At 37.5% G+C, this 15,319-nt stretch overlaps 1 protein-coding gene across 1 annotated transcript in view; it reads left to right on the top strand.

Moving 5' to 3' along the window:
- The window catches only part of ZC3H6 (zinc finger CCCH-type containing 6), a 75,321-nt gene that overhangs the window by 47,234 nt on the left and 12,768 nt on the right, over window positions 1-15,319 (top strand). Inside the window, exons 6-9 of the mRNA XM_075563133.1 lie at window positions 3,656-3,772; window positions 4,410-4,521; window positions 11,961-12,070; window positions 12,497-12,750. Coding sequence (XP_075419248.1) covers window positions 3,656-3,772; window positions 4,410-4,521; window positions 11,961-12,070; window positions 12,497-12,750 — 593 coding nt within the window. The remainder of the gene's footprint in view (window positions 1-3,655; window positions 3,773-4,409; window positions 4,522-11,960; window positions 12,071-12,496; window positions 12,751-15,319) is intronic.

Below are 15,319 nucleotides of genomic sequence, written 5' to 3'. Positions count from 1 at the left end.
TTGCTTTTCCAGGTAGGTATATAGTTTGATTTTCTTCTGTGTCTTCCTCCCTCTCTCATTCCCCATGCCCCCTCTTATTTTGAAAGAGAAGTTTTATTTAGAAGGCATAACAGCAAGGAGACACAGCAGTGCAAAGCTGTCTTTGTGGTGTCCTGTTTGAAATCAGGATACATAGAGAATAAAGATCCTTTGGAATTTATACATTGGAGAGTCACCTGTAGATGTTTTACAATAACCCAGGCTTCACGGTAACTGTGAGAAACAACTTGGACCATGAGCAAGCAGCTAGAACAATAAAGGCCCGTCTAAGGATGTCTTTGTTTTATATATAGTTTTCTTGATACAGTGTTCATATATCATACACTCCCATGGTTAAATCGCTTTTAAAATGAATTAGATATACAGCATCACCATCAGTTCTTATGCTCCCCTCCTCCTGCATTCATTGTTTGCTCCCCAAATCCCCTTGCCCCCCCTCATATCCATGATAAGCCTTTTCAATCAGTTACTGTCTCTAATCTACTCCTTCTGTGCTTCCCAAACTGGGAAATCCAACAGAAACAATACTTTTTTAAATGGCAAGAAGAAAATAATATTATAAAAATACAAGTAATAAGTAAGAAAGAAAAGGCCACCATCAATATTTTAAAATCCAGAGAAGAAATTTCTGTCGTGTAACAAGCAAGAAATGCTGGAGGCTAGAATAAATTCAGGTTGGGTCAACAGGGAGGTCTTCTCACCAAGTATCAAATTATACCGTGTTCGATCCACTTGACTCATGTTTACAATAATGTCTGCCTGATGGTAAAGTTGCTGGAGTCCCTTGCCTAGAGAGGATCTGCCAGAGACTTGATCAAACTGGATATTCTGCTGATGGATTTGGGCCTCCACTGCCCTCCACAGCCTTCTACTAATTGGATGTTCCCAATGTAAGCTCTGATACTTTCCCCCTCATCGTATTTGGATTTTGTTATCGTCATCTCTGGATCACACAGACTGGTGTGCTTTTTCCATGTGGGCTTAGTTGACTCCTCCCTTCCTTAGATGGTTGCTTGTTTGCATATAAGCTTTTACGACCCCAGACACTATTCCAACTGATAGCCAGGCACCATCTGCTTTTTTCACCACTTTTCTGTAGCATCCGTATCTTCAGTGATCATTTCACTGAAGATGTATATTGAGCAGGGCCTTATTATAAGAACTAACTTCTTGGATTGGGGCTGGAGTTAAGTGGGAGCCCAGAGTCCATCTGCTTGTCCGTGGGTTATGAACAACTCTGGTTTACTTTGACGGTCGTATTATGACAAATACAAAAACTCACAAGGTATGGATTGTGATAAGAGTTTCATGAGCTCCTAATAAAATGATTTTTAAAAAAACCTCACAAGAACAACAACAAAAGGCAGAGAAACAAAAAGCAAATAAAAATATTGTTCCTCATTGCCCTGGGGCTTAAGGCAATTGCATTGATAACATCAACAATTTTTCCAATGACACAACTCAAGACACTGTTGATATGAGGAGTCTATGGGAGTACAATTCAACCTCAAACCGCAACCAGTATGCTGTTGCCCTGCACAGATTGATCTCCCAGTCAATTGATCTCTGTTTACACTGATGGGGTTGGTGCCAGCAGGAAACTTCCTTTGTCAGTTCTTACAAGTGCAGATCCCTGCCCAACAGATCAAAACTTGTCATATCAATGCAAAGGGAGCATTAAGGTACTAAATATGTGATGATTCTGGATTCCTTTCCACTGGACACCCATCAGGTCAGAAGTCCCACCCAGGGTCCAATGACCACTACTTCCACAGTCCGAGGGCATCCACCATCCACTCCCTCTCCCATCAGAGCATCCCCGTCCTCAGAGACAGCTGTGAGGCAGGGCTCAGTTCATTCAGTCCGGTCTCTACGTTGAGTCTCTCTGGTGTGGCCTTTGGAGGATGCCATGTTGCCTGCAAGGCCAGTGTCCAAGATCATCATAGTGCTTAGTCAATGGTGTGGTTCACCAAAGGTTAGGTAGAAACATTTGTGTAGGGTTTATCTGGGAACATAAAATCTGGTCTAATGTCCCTCTAGGCTGCCTACAATCATTGGTTAACATCTCCTCTTCCCATTTCTTGTGCACTGTTTTATGTTAGAGGATATACATACATATGTATGTATATGTATATATATCTGTATTTTCTATTCAACTCTGAATTTATCATTTATTCCATCTACTTCAGCTACTCTATGATTAAGAGTTTTTCAGTGTTTTCTCACATCAACTGATCTTTCTTTCCAGTCTTTTAAATGACCTTTTACTTTTTTTCATGAATGATATTCTTATCCTCTCACAGTTCATCAAGTCTGCTGTCATTAATGTTCAATGTATCAAATATGTTCTTGAGATGTTCTCCACATTCAGGTGGGATAGACTCAAGGTTGTGTTTTGGCTCTAGTGGAATTGTTTTCATTTTCTTCAGCTTTAACTTGAACTTATCTATGAGCAATTGATGGTACGTTCCACAGTCAGCCCCTGGCCTGATTTTAGTTGCCAATGTTTTCCCACAGATGGAATCACTTTAATTTCGGTGTATTTTTTCTGAAGACGCTCATGTGTATAGTTGCCTTTTGTGGTGTTGAAAAAAGATATTTGCTATGAACAAGTCATTGGTCTTGCAAAATTCTATCATACATTCTTCAGCTTATTTCTATCACCAAGACTATACTTTCCAACTTCAGTTCCTTCCTCTTTGTTTCCAATTTTTGCATTCCAATCGCCAATTATTATCAGTAACTTGATTGCATGTTTCATCAATTTCTGACCGAAGACATTGGTAGAATTCTTCAGTTCTTCACTAGCTTTTGTGATTGGTGCATAAATTTGAATAATAGTTGATTTGATTTCCTTGAAGGCAGATAAATTTCTACCACAGCATTGCACTTCAAGATTGATTTTGAAATATCCTTTATGACAATGAATGTAACTCCATTCCTCTTGATTGTGTTATTCCTAACATAGTAAATCTTATGATTTTCTGATTCAGAATGGCCCAAACTAGTCCAGTTTCACTCACTATACCTAGAACATTAATCTTTATACATCCCATTGCATTTTTTACGTGTTCCAATTTTCCTAGATTCATATTTCCTCACATAAAATTCCAATCATTAGCAGATGTTTATAGCTGTTTCTTCTTAAATTTCATCATCATGTCCATCAGCAAATGAAGATTCCGAAGGCTCCACTCAAAGGTTTGACTCCATTCACATCATCATGGCCGACTCCACTCCAGGAAAACAGTTCCTTCTGAGTCATGTTATAGGTGCCCTGGGCTCAAGGGGCCTATCCTCCTACACTAAAAGATAAAGACATTTTAAAGTCTTTTTATAACATATCTAACAATAATACATAAAAGTACAGATTTTAATATACTTTTGTAAACACAGTACTATTTTCAAAATTTTATTCTAAAGATTATAGTTATATATCTGCATTAAAGTGGAAAGAAGTAGCTTCTTCGCAATCACTGATAGAAACAAGCAGATTGCTAAAAGTATCCTCTCTCCAAGAAAATGTCTAATCTTTCATTTGTATTGCTTTACAAATCCATGTGACGATACATTTTAATACCTACTAATGTTTCATACCCAAATGTTGTTCTTACAGAATAATAAACCAGGGAAAAAATGGAAGGTCATGACTCAGGAATTTATTAATCAGCACACAGTGGAACACAAAGGAAAACAAATCTGTAAATACTTTCTGGAAGGAAGATGTATTAAGGTAAATTTATTGGAACATCAAAGAATGTCAAATATTTAAATTTTCAAAGTAAGTAGAATATAAAATTGCTTGAGGGTTTAATCTTTTTTTGTCTCATAGATTTAAAGAAACAGGTTTTTAAAAATGTGTCTTGCATGGAGTATTGTTCATTGGGGTCATTTATTACATACTGGGACAGTAGCAAAATTTAATGAAGTCATATTTTTACTTGCAAAGTAAAATCTAATTATGGCAGGTATGATTCTAAGTGGATTATTTATAATAAATTAAATTATTTAATCCTTGCAGCATTTTTATTAAATAATTACTATAATTATCCCTATTTTATCCATGGTACCAAGATTAAATTATGTATTCACAGAAGAACTTGAAATGATAAATTTTGGTAGAACACAGACAATAACCTCCGCGGCCATGCACTTTACCACCTCACAGTGGTACCTCTGCATAGACTCTTAAACATCTCCATTCCTTTGGGCAACAATTCTCAGGGATCATTTGAATTAAGTTAATTTTAAAGACTGAAGATTGGATGATGTCTCTCTTTGAAACAAGATGACAAAAATAATTCAGTGTTCTTTGTTTTCTTGATTTTTTTTCTTTGTTTGACTTTTTTTCTTCTGTTCTTTGTGACCAGGGAGATCAGTGCAAATTTGACCATGATGCAGAATTGGAGAAGAGAAAAGAGATCTGCAAATTTTATTTACAAGGATATTGTACCAAAGGAGAAAACTGTATTTATATGCATAATATCCTTTAATGAAATATGTCTTAGCTAGAATATTGAGGTTTTAAGACATTATTGAGGATTTTTTTAACTCATAAATACAATCTGGGAATATTGGTTTACATTTAAATTTACAATAATGTATTGCATAAATCTATTCCTGAAAGCCTTTGTACTTCAAAAGAGTAAATTAATTTTATCCTGTAGGGAAAATGAAGTAATAAATTATTGTTGAAAATCATCAAGCCTTCCCACTCAGTAATAAACACTATATTCCTTCATACATTGCCCTTTGACAAACCTATACATTTAACTATACCCCTAACCCCACCAAAATTAGAGTTTTACTATATTTTAAATAATATATTCTGAATCTTTCTGTGTTAATTTCCCTTCAAATATCTAACTAGTCATTCACTAGCATTTATGAGTAGTGGGACCTTTCCCATGTGTTAGAAATTCTATATCACACCCTGAATGATTAAATACATGGTGGAGCTTTTTCCTTAAACTTTCTCTATGACTCCCAGCATCTATTCACCCTCATGCATTGCTTTGCTGTAGTTAAATCTGCAATAATAATACAAAGATGTCTGGTAGAGCAGCTTAGCTCCAAAGTCTTTTTCTTTATTTTTAGTTTATTCTCATGTGTATTTTTCCAGATAAATTTTAAGATAATTCTGTTGGTTTTTTTTTAAAGGGAAGTGAATATAATGAAAAGCAAAAAAAACCAAAAAAACCCAATCTTTATCCAGGATTCTAAATATAAAAAACTCTACTATGTAAAAAATGCCAGAGGATACATGAATGAATTCTAACTCCAGAAAGCAGAAATTTTCCTAACTATGACTCAAAATCCAGAAGCAATGAGGGAAGAGATTAAACATTTAGTTACATAATTTTAAAATTTGTATATCAAAAGTGACATAACCAAAATAAAAAGGCACATATTAAAAACAATCATTGGTAATGTATATAACTTACAAAGGAGGCATATCCTTAGTATCTGAGTTTCTAAAAACTGAGATAACACAGGGCAAGAGATACAGATAGTTTAGGGGAAAACATAAATCACCCTGAAAAGACAGTCACATTCATAAGAAGTATGTGGATTCATCTACACTTAAGATAGCATGTACAGCTATCAAATTTCCAAAAGTAAAAACTGGCTGAAAAGTTTGTTGATAGTGCTGTGGGAATATAGACATATACCTATGAGGGGACCACCCCCACAAAAAATGGATTTTCCCCCCAAAGCTATGTATTTAAAATTTTTTCAAAGTATTCTCCATTACACTTAGTACTTTTGTCAAATCTGTGATTCCATTCTTGGAAACTTTTTCAAAGTCATCTGTTTGAATGACTGACTGTACCTCCCTCATTTTTTTTCTTCACCTCTTCTGTCATCAAATCGCTGTCCTTTCATGTCCCTCTGTATTCACGAAAACAAAAAGTAGTCTCACAGATTGAGGTCAGGTGCATGGGGCAAGAGTAAGGTGACCAGATTTTAACATTGGTAAAGCAGGACACCAGCGGGACACCATTGATAAAATTCATATCCTGGCGAAATAGCCACATGGCAGCTGAAAACCGTATACCCTAGCTTGTCGTGCATTCTTTCCAAAAATCGGGACTTTTTGAAAAATTGTTAAAACGCAGGATGTCTGGTCACCCTAGCCAAGAAAGGCATGTTGTTTTTTGCCAAAAACCCTAGCACACTGAGATGGCTATGTGAGCAGGTACATTGCGGTGGCAGAACCAGTCCCCCATCTACTAAAAATCAGGCCTTTTTTTGTTCCACACTGTTCCAAAATCCTTTCACAACCTCTAAATAGAAAGCTTGATTAACAGTTGGACCTAGTGAATGAACTCCAAATGCATTATCCCCCCACATCACATCTGGTTTTGAGGGCTACCCCCTCATATACCTCACTTTTCAACATGGTTAGGTTCTAAAAATACAGGTCATCAAGCAGAAATAGGCATGATGCAAAAAATGGGGGATAATCACATCAGTTCCCACAAGGGAGAACGACTACATCATAACATAACTGGCAAATTACATCAATCATGATATAACTGCCAAGCCACAGAGAATCATCGCCTAGCCAAGTTGGCACATAACATTAGCCATCACAGCCAGTGTTACTCTCACCTTGCACTCTGACATTTGTTACTGCTAGACATGCATTGTCAATTTACAAAATAGATAGTACCTTTTTTTTTTAACTTCTGTAAATGCAAGATGTTGGATAACAAGCTAAATGAGGAATAGGTATACTCTTAGCTTGGTTGGAATGCAGAAATGGTGTACTAGGTTGGAATGCAGAAATGGTGTACTATATAGAGAGGAATTTGGCTGTGTCTAGCTATATTGCACAGGCATTTTTCCTTTGACCTAGCAATCCTACCAATTTTCAAATTCTAACTACAGTTGACCCTTGAACAACTTGGATTTGAACTGTGGGTCCACCTGTATGTGATTTAAAAAAAATACAACATAAACTTGTATCAAAAAATACAGTACTATACTTTACGTGTGCTTTCTCATCATTTTCTTAATAATGTTTTCTCTCCCTGCCATCCAGTCAATTCCAACTCATAGCAACCTATATTCATTTCTCTGATGTACTTCATTGTATTATACAGTGTACACTACCTGTAGCATACAAAGCGTGTGTTCCTTGACTGTTTCCTATTGGTAAGGCTCCCAGTCAACAGTTAAACCAAAATCAAACCCATTGCTGTCAAGTTGATTCTGACATCATGGTGACCCTATAGGAAAAAAAAGAACCTGCCCCCTGTTGGGTTCCGAGACCATAATTCTTTCCTATCTTTGCCTCATCTTTCTCTTGAAGAGCAGCTGGTGGTTTCAAACTGCTGGCCTGTGCTTAGCAGCCCAATGTGTAACCACTTACATCGCCAGTGCTTCTCGTCAACAGTAAGCTATGTGTAAATAAGTTTGGGCAGAGTTAAAAGTTATATATGCATTTTGACTGTGGAAGAGTTGGCACCCCTAACCCCTGTGTTCAAGAGACAACTATAGTTAATTAATGAATCTAGGCAGTTATTATTAATGGTTGCTAAAATCAGTAAGTGAAAAGTTGAATATATCAGGCCTGTAATCACCTGAATCAACTGATTGTAGCCCCAGTGGAACCAGAGGTTAATCACTTGTTTGCTGAGAGGTCAACAGTTCAAAGTTATCAGTCACTGAAAAGGGAGGAACAAGAACACAAACACCTCCTGATATGATGCAGTTGGGAGTAAATGCCCGCTGTGAAGCAGTAATGCTCAAATTCAGAGTATGGATATAACCAATGTCTAAATCCAATGACCGGTCTGTAGGAAACACTCGAGATGAAAACAATGCTGGAGTCAGTCTGACAGGCTAGAGTAGAACTGTGCGCCATAGGGTTTTCTTGGCTATAATCTTTATGCAAGAACGTTTCCAGACATTTATTCTTCACTGGAGAGACATGAACCACAAATCTTTTGATTAATAGTTGAGTGGAGACCCTTTGTGCCACCCGGGGACCTGACAGAATATATAGGACATCACAGCGGTACAATGAACCAAAGTCCAGTTTATTTGTCAAGACCACTAATGACAAGTTTCTTTTAACAAAGAAATGGAAAAAATAAATAAATAAAAACAACAAAGAAATGACAGAAAAATGGGAAACTTTGAAAGCAAAACAAGTAACCCAGCATTGGGTCAATTCCAACTCAGAGCAACCTGACAGTATTTCTGAAACTACATCTTTCCAGGAGCAAAAAGCCTCACTTGTCCCTCACATGCGGGTTTGAACTGCTGACCATAGATTTTGCTGCTCAATAACCACTTATGCCACCAGGGCCCCTGAGGGGATTCCTACAGAGGGATTGAAAAACTTGTACGTGAACTAGAGGTAATTGGTGGATTATTTTTGGATTCTGATTTAAACAAAGCAATTATTTTTAAAACAACATTAACATTTTATGTTGATTGGATAGGAGATTAAATTAATATACTAATTTTGTTGGGTTGATAATGGGATTATGATTATAAAGAAAAATTACTCATTTAAAACGTGTGTGTATACACGTACCTATGTAATGTGCAGTATGCTTTAAAATACTGCAGTATTTGGAACGAGAATCATGAAGGAATGTACTGCTGGTACAAAATTGGCTAAATGATGAAAATTATTGAACCTATATGGTCAGCATGAGGGAATTCATTTTATTATTCTCTCTACTCACTTTGAAAATTTCCAAACTTACTCTTTTTTCAATCCTAAGTAATCTTTTCCTTTGGGAATATGTTATAATCCTTTGGGGATATGTTATGTTAATAATAAGGCTTAAAGTCATTTGAGAAATGTCTTCTCTGCTAAGGTGGTAGGTACATGAATGTATTATAAGGAGGCTTTAAAAAGCCCATAGAAAAATCTATCATTTAATTGCCTTTCCACAAACCTTTTGTAGCCCCCTCATGTTTGTGTATATTTATCCACATAATTAAAAAAATATTAATATCTATAATTGTACTTTTCACTTAACACTTAATAGCTTTATACTGATGAAGCACCCACACATGATGAAAGAGAACTTGGTTTAGTGATATTTATTTGGAAACAGACACCTTATTGAATTCTTTGAACGCTTTTTCTAAAAGCCCCTATTCTAACATGCAGGGTTTTTTCCCTCTAAAAGTTTATTCTTATGTATAGTTTTGTTTTTGGTTTTTTTACTGACTGTCATGCCATCAGCAAATAGTTATAGTTTTCTTCATTCTCAATGTTTATACCTTCTACTTAATTTTAGTTATATACGCTATACTTCTAGAATAATGTTAAACAGATGATTCCAGTAAGCATGTTATTTGTTTTAATTAAAATACCTCTTTTGAATTAGCTTTTGATTATAGTTTCAAGATAGATTTATCTTCTAGCATGAAGTTAAGGATATGAACTGTCTAAACCTTTGAGAGCCAAAACTCAATAGGCCTCCTTTGTTTTTCCAGGTCTTAACAAGTGTTATCACTTTTCTTTCACTTACATAGTGGAAGATATTTGAGTTTTCCTCCTCTGTTAAATTTCCTCAGAAGTTCTGACTTACATAGGTTGTATTGTTTTTTAAATCATTTTATTAGGGGCTCATACAACTCTTATCACAATCCATATATACATCAATTGTGTAAAGCACATTTGTACATTCATTGCCCTCATCATTCTCAAAACATTTGCTCTCCAATCAAATCCTCATTTCCCCCCTCCCTTCCCACTCTGCCCCCCCTCCCTCATGAACCCTTGATAATTTATAAATTATTTAGTCATATCTTGCACTGTCTGATGTCTCCCTTCATCCATTTTTCTGTTGTCCGTCCCCCAGGGAGGAGGCTATATATAGATCCTTGTAATAAGTTCCCCTTTCCACCCCACCCTCCCTCCATGCTCCCAGTATTGCCACTCTCACCACTGGTCCTGAAGGGATCATTCGTCCTGGATTCCCTGTGTTTCCAGTGCCTATCTGTACCAGTGTACATCCTCTGGTCTAGCTAGATTTGTAAGGTGGAATTGGGATCATGATAGTGGGTAGGCAGGAAGCTTTTAAGAACTAGAGGAAAGTTTCATGTTTCATCGTTCCTACACTGCACCCTGACTGGCTGGTCCTCCCTGCGATCACTTGTTCCCTTGTCCCTGGGTTTGTTAATACCACTTCCTTTCCCTCCACATCCCCCTCTCCCATGTCTCATCGATCCCATTGTTTTCTCCTCCTGATTGTTCATCCATTTAGACAGACCTGCAGAGACAATAACAAGCACAAAAACAAGACATAGCAAAATTAAGCAACAAAATAAAACAAAAACAACAAGCCAATGACAAAAAAAAATAAAACAAAACACAGCAAGAAAGAAAAGCTTGGAGTTAGTTCAAGGACTGTTTGTGGGCCTTTAGGAGTGTTTTCCAGTTGAGTCTGTTGGGGCGCCAAGCCCTGGCCCCAAAGTCTATTTTTGGTGTTCCCTGGGGACTTCATTCCTTTGCTCCCCATGATCTTCTGTTCCACATCCTTAGTGTTTTGCTGCGGTGTGGTGGGATCAGATCGGGCGGGATTCCCACACTGTCTCCTCTGTTGTCCCCTGTAGGGCCATGGATCAGTGAGGGATGTCATGTGGTCGTCTCTGTGGATTGACTGCTCTGAGTGGTAATATCGTCCTCAAGTCTTGGGGGACCAGGATGTGCTCCACTCTCTCTTCTTCCCCTTCATTTGCTCCTGTGTGCTCTGATCCGACATGACCCTCTCCCGGAGCTGCACCCTCAGTGCTGTCCTCTGAAATAGATTCTTCTGGGGAGAGGGGCAGGTGCCCACATAGTTGGGATTGGGGCCTGCCCTCACCTCTCCACTGATTCCCTACTCCATGGCCGGCATGTTGCATTCACATCTTGGAGCACTAGGTTGAAGTCTGGTCCCTCTTTCCCTGTGGAGATATAAAAAATAACCCTCCCTTTGGGTAAGTTAGTGCCCTGTTCCCCCCAACCCATTTTTTTTCCTTTCCCTCCCTCCTTTTTAATTGGCTACCAAATGTATCCCCGGATTTGGTCTGGCCCCTGCCATACTACCTGGTTGTCACCCCAGGAATGTTTATATACAGTAGCTTTTTCCCTATGCCCCATTTGCATTTTTTTTAACTTTTAACTTACTTGGCTTAGCATGATTTTCTCCATTTCTTCCCATGCAGCGTTATGCTTCATACGTTTATCACTGCTTTTTAGTGATGTGTAGTACTCTGTTGTATGTATGTACTATAGTTTTTTTGTCTACTCATCATTTGATGGAAATTTGGATTGTTTCCAACACCTTGCAATAAATAGGTTATATTGTATTACATTATTTTCTAAGAGGTTTTCTTCACTCAAAAATTATGTTTAATTTTATCAGTTGGCTTTTGTATCTGTGATGATAATCATATTTTCAGCCCTTTTATCATAACAATATAATAATTTTTTAAGCAGCACACTTGAGAGTGGGACAATTTTCACTGCTCAATTTAAAATTTTCTTTATAAATGTATCTTAAAAATCTCTTAAAATTTGTATCTAGTTTTCTCTTAAACAGATATTGAACTTTAACAAGGCATATCAGATTCCCTTATTTTCTTCATAGGCATGAGCACTTGTAATATTTGTTGTGTTACTATTTTATTGTGGAAAGTAACATTTTGCACAATTAAAATACAATATTTGTTATAACCATTATAAACACTTTGTTTTATAAAAGTAGTTTTCTAGTTTTAGTAGAGCGCGATAGATTTAAAGTTTTTTGTTGTTTAATTGAAGTATATTCTTAGTAAAAAATTTTAATAGAAGTTGTTTAATGTAATTTTAGAAACCAGTACTAACACAGTCTTACTAATATAGTTTTACTGATGCAGTCTTACAGTTAACTTTTGATCTGTTCCTTAATATTTTTATTTACGTGAATTCCCCTGCAAGTTCTATCATACTGGAGCAAAATGTTACCAAGGAAACAACTGTAAATTTTCTCATGATGATCTGACTAAAGAAACAAAGAAACTTTTGGACAAAGTGAGTAATATTTTTGTACCTCTCTTCTTAACTCCACAGATTTAACTTGAATCACTTTCAGACATTAGTGGGTAATAACAACTTAGATTATTTTACAAAACCCTACAGACAAATTGAGAGTTTGTTTTATTCTGTTACTATAGTGTGTTAGAAAAGTAAGCATAGGGAATTAGAAATGGTTTGTTATGACCTCTGAAAATTGTTTAACCTAAAATTGCATGTTAGATGATTAACCTTGAGCAACACCCTTTCTTCTTGGAAACTCATTCTCTTTGTCAACTTTAAAACTTAGCTATATCTGATCCTTTTCCGTTGGTATTGCACTTTTGTTCTTGGCAAAATTAGTTTACTAATAATGCCTTCACTGTTTTCAATGTGAAGAAGAGCAGCTGACTTGCACCACTAATCTGGACCTATTAACTTTAGGTGTTGAATACTGATGAAGAACCCACAGATGAAGATGAACGAGAATTACAAGAGCTTAGGAGACGTGGCATAGCCCCTCTTCCCAAGCCGCCTCCGGGAGTTGGGCTCCTACCAACCCCTGCAGAACATTTTTCCTTCTCTGAACCCGAAGAGGATTTTCCAACAGATCTCTCTGATGATTTCAAAAAAATTCCATCTCTCTTTGAAATCGTTGTAAAGCCTACTGTGGATTTAGCACACAAGATTGGGAAGAAGTAAGTTTTAAGTTTTCAAAAGTGACAGAACTTTTTTCCCTAAAAGGCCCATTTTAGAAATAACCTGTATTTTATGATCATGTAGTGAAGCTCGGGTAAAGAGAGCAGACATCTGGCTTGTCAACAGAGTTGCTTCCCTCTTGTCCCACGTTCTACCCACTGACCCAAGTGCTTTGCTTTTTTCTCTGGGATCCTTACACAGTTTCAGCAACCTCTCTCTCAAGTAACCCTGAAGGCCATTCGCACATGGGTGGGATGCTCATACTTGCCAGCTGATCTAATTTCTTCTAGTAGTGGGTTAATATCCCTCCAGCCTGTCACATTTTTTTAAACAAATCATTTTATTGAGGGCTATTACAGCTCTTAAAACAATTCGTAAATCAATTGTATCAAACGTGTGTACATATGTTGCCATCATCATTCTCAAAACATTTTCTTTCTACTTGAGCCCTTGGTACCAGCTCCTCCTCCCTCCCCGTGAACCCTTGATAAATTATAAAGTGTTATTTTCATTCCTAACACTGTCCTCTGTCTCCCTTCACCCATGTTTCTGTTGTTTGTCCCCCGGGGCAGGGGTGGGGGAGTTATACGTTGATCATTTGCAATCGGTTCTCTGTCCCTATCACATTTATTGAAGATATGTCTTTCCTTAGGCTATTGGAGTAAGACTTCTGGGTAAGTTGTTCAGATCTAGATTAGCATTTTCTAACAAAACCATTTCATCTCTTCAGCCCCGCCCAGCAAGGTTTGCAGTTTTGCATAAAATACCACTCTTGACTTTTTTAAAAATCTTGAACACTCAGGGAAGAAGTACTGGATCTCAGCAAAAGAGAAACAAGAAATTTACAGCAATTTCACAATTAATGTGAATCATTAAAAAGATTTCTGTTAAAATCATGAAGACAAGGATATCCACTATTTTGTTAATAGTGTATATTAGGTATTAATCAATGCAATGAAAGAAAGATACAAAAAAGATAAAGATTTTCTAAAATGGAGAGGCTGACTCATTGTCAGCTTCCTCCAGTAAATCTAAAAATAACCAATGACAAAACTATTAGAAATAACTGAGGAACACTGAACTGCCTGGCACCTTTTGATTATTTACACACACACACACACACACACACACACACACACACACACACACGGTACCAAAAAAACAAACAAACAAACAGAAAAATGGTTCTACTGGGTGGAGCCTTCATAGTATGCATTTTCCCCACAGGGCTAGCATCAACCAACTCACTGAGTTGGTGCACCCAGTGGTGTCGCTTGGGAAGATTCTCTCTTTAGGCAGAGTGAATTTTTTTCATGCAAGCAGTTTCACGCAAGCCTCGTTTTATTGGGATGACCAATTTAAGAGAACAACATGCGGTTGTGAAATTTTGCCGCAGAAACTGTTGTGATGTTGAACACAGTTTACAAGGACAGCGCTATGGAAAAAACTCAAGCGTGGTTTTACTGTTTCCAAAAAGTGAAATGTCAATTGATGACAAGCCTCATTCTGGACATCCGTTAACTTCTTGAAGAGACAAAAATGCTGATAAAATTCTTGCACTTGTGCCCAAAACCAACGACAGACCACTGAAGAGATGAGGAAGTTATCTGGACTATCTTGGAGCTCCGTTCAGCAAATTTTAACAGAAGATTTGAGAATGAAAAGGGTCGCTGCAAAAGTTGTGCCTCGGATTTTGACTGACCAGGAATCAGAGCGTCGAGTGGAAACACGCTGTGTTTTGAAAGAACAACTTCAAAGAGACCCAGACTTTTCCCCAAGGTCATCACTGGTGATAAGACATGGTGCTTTTCTTCAGACACCAAAACCAAACATCAGTCAAGCCAGTGGAAGAGACCATTGTCACCTCACCCAAAAAAAGCTTGTCAGATGAAATAAAAGATCAAGATGCTGCTCATTTGTTTTTTGATGTGAGGGAGAAAGTGAATTTGGAGATTGTTCCCCCAAGTCAGACTATTACTCAAGCTTTCTATTTAGAGGTTGTGAAAAGACTGCCTAACAGCGTGTGACAAAAAAATCACATCTGATTTGTGGCAGATGGGGGACTGGTTTTGCCACCACTAGAATGTACCTGCTCATGTAGCCATCACAGTGCTCTAGCGTGGGGCAAAAACCAGCATGCCTCTTGCTCCACTGTACCTGACTCACTTGACCATGCTCTGTGTGACTTCTTTTTGTTTCCGTGAATGAAGAGGGACATGAAAGGACAGTGATTTGACTACATAGAAGAGGTGAAGAAAAAAATGAGGGGGGTGCTGTCAGCCATCCAAATGGATGAGTTTGAAAAATGTTTACAAGAATGGAATGGCAGATTTGAAAAATGTATTGTGTAATGGAGAGTACTTTGAAGGTGAACTTTGGGTGTGTGTTTTGTTTTGGTATGCTGTATATCCTAAGAGACAGAGAGAGCTAAATAGAGCGAGCTAAGTGACCTGATGAGCTGTATCTGCTCTCAGATCCTCCACTTTCTTTCTGTTCATCGCTACCCAGTCTCCAGAGGACACACTGGGTAAGGGAAGCCTCACTTGAGAAAATTCAAGCTATCTTCAC

This window comes from Tenrec ecaudatus, chromosome 11, assembly GCF_050624435.1.
Source record: "Tenrec ecaudatus isolate mTenEca1 chromosome 11, mTenEca1.hap1, whole genome shotgun sequence".
Classification (NCBI taxonomy): Eukaryota; Metazoa; Chordata; class Mammalia; order Afrosoricida; family Tenrecidae; genus Tenrec; species Tenrec ecaudatus.
Note: the sequence above shows the minus strand (reverse complement) of the source record. Positions and strands in the feature narration are given on the sequence as shown.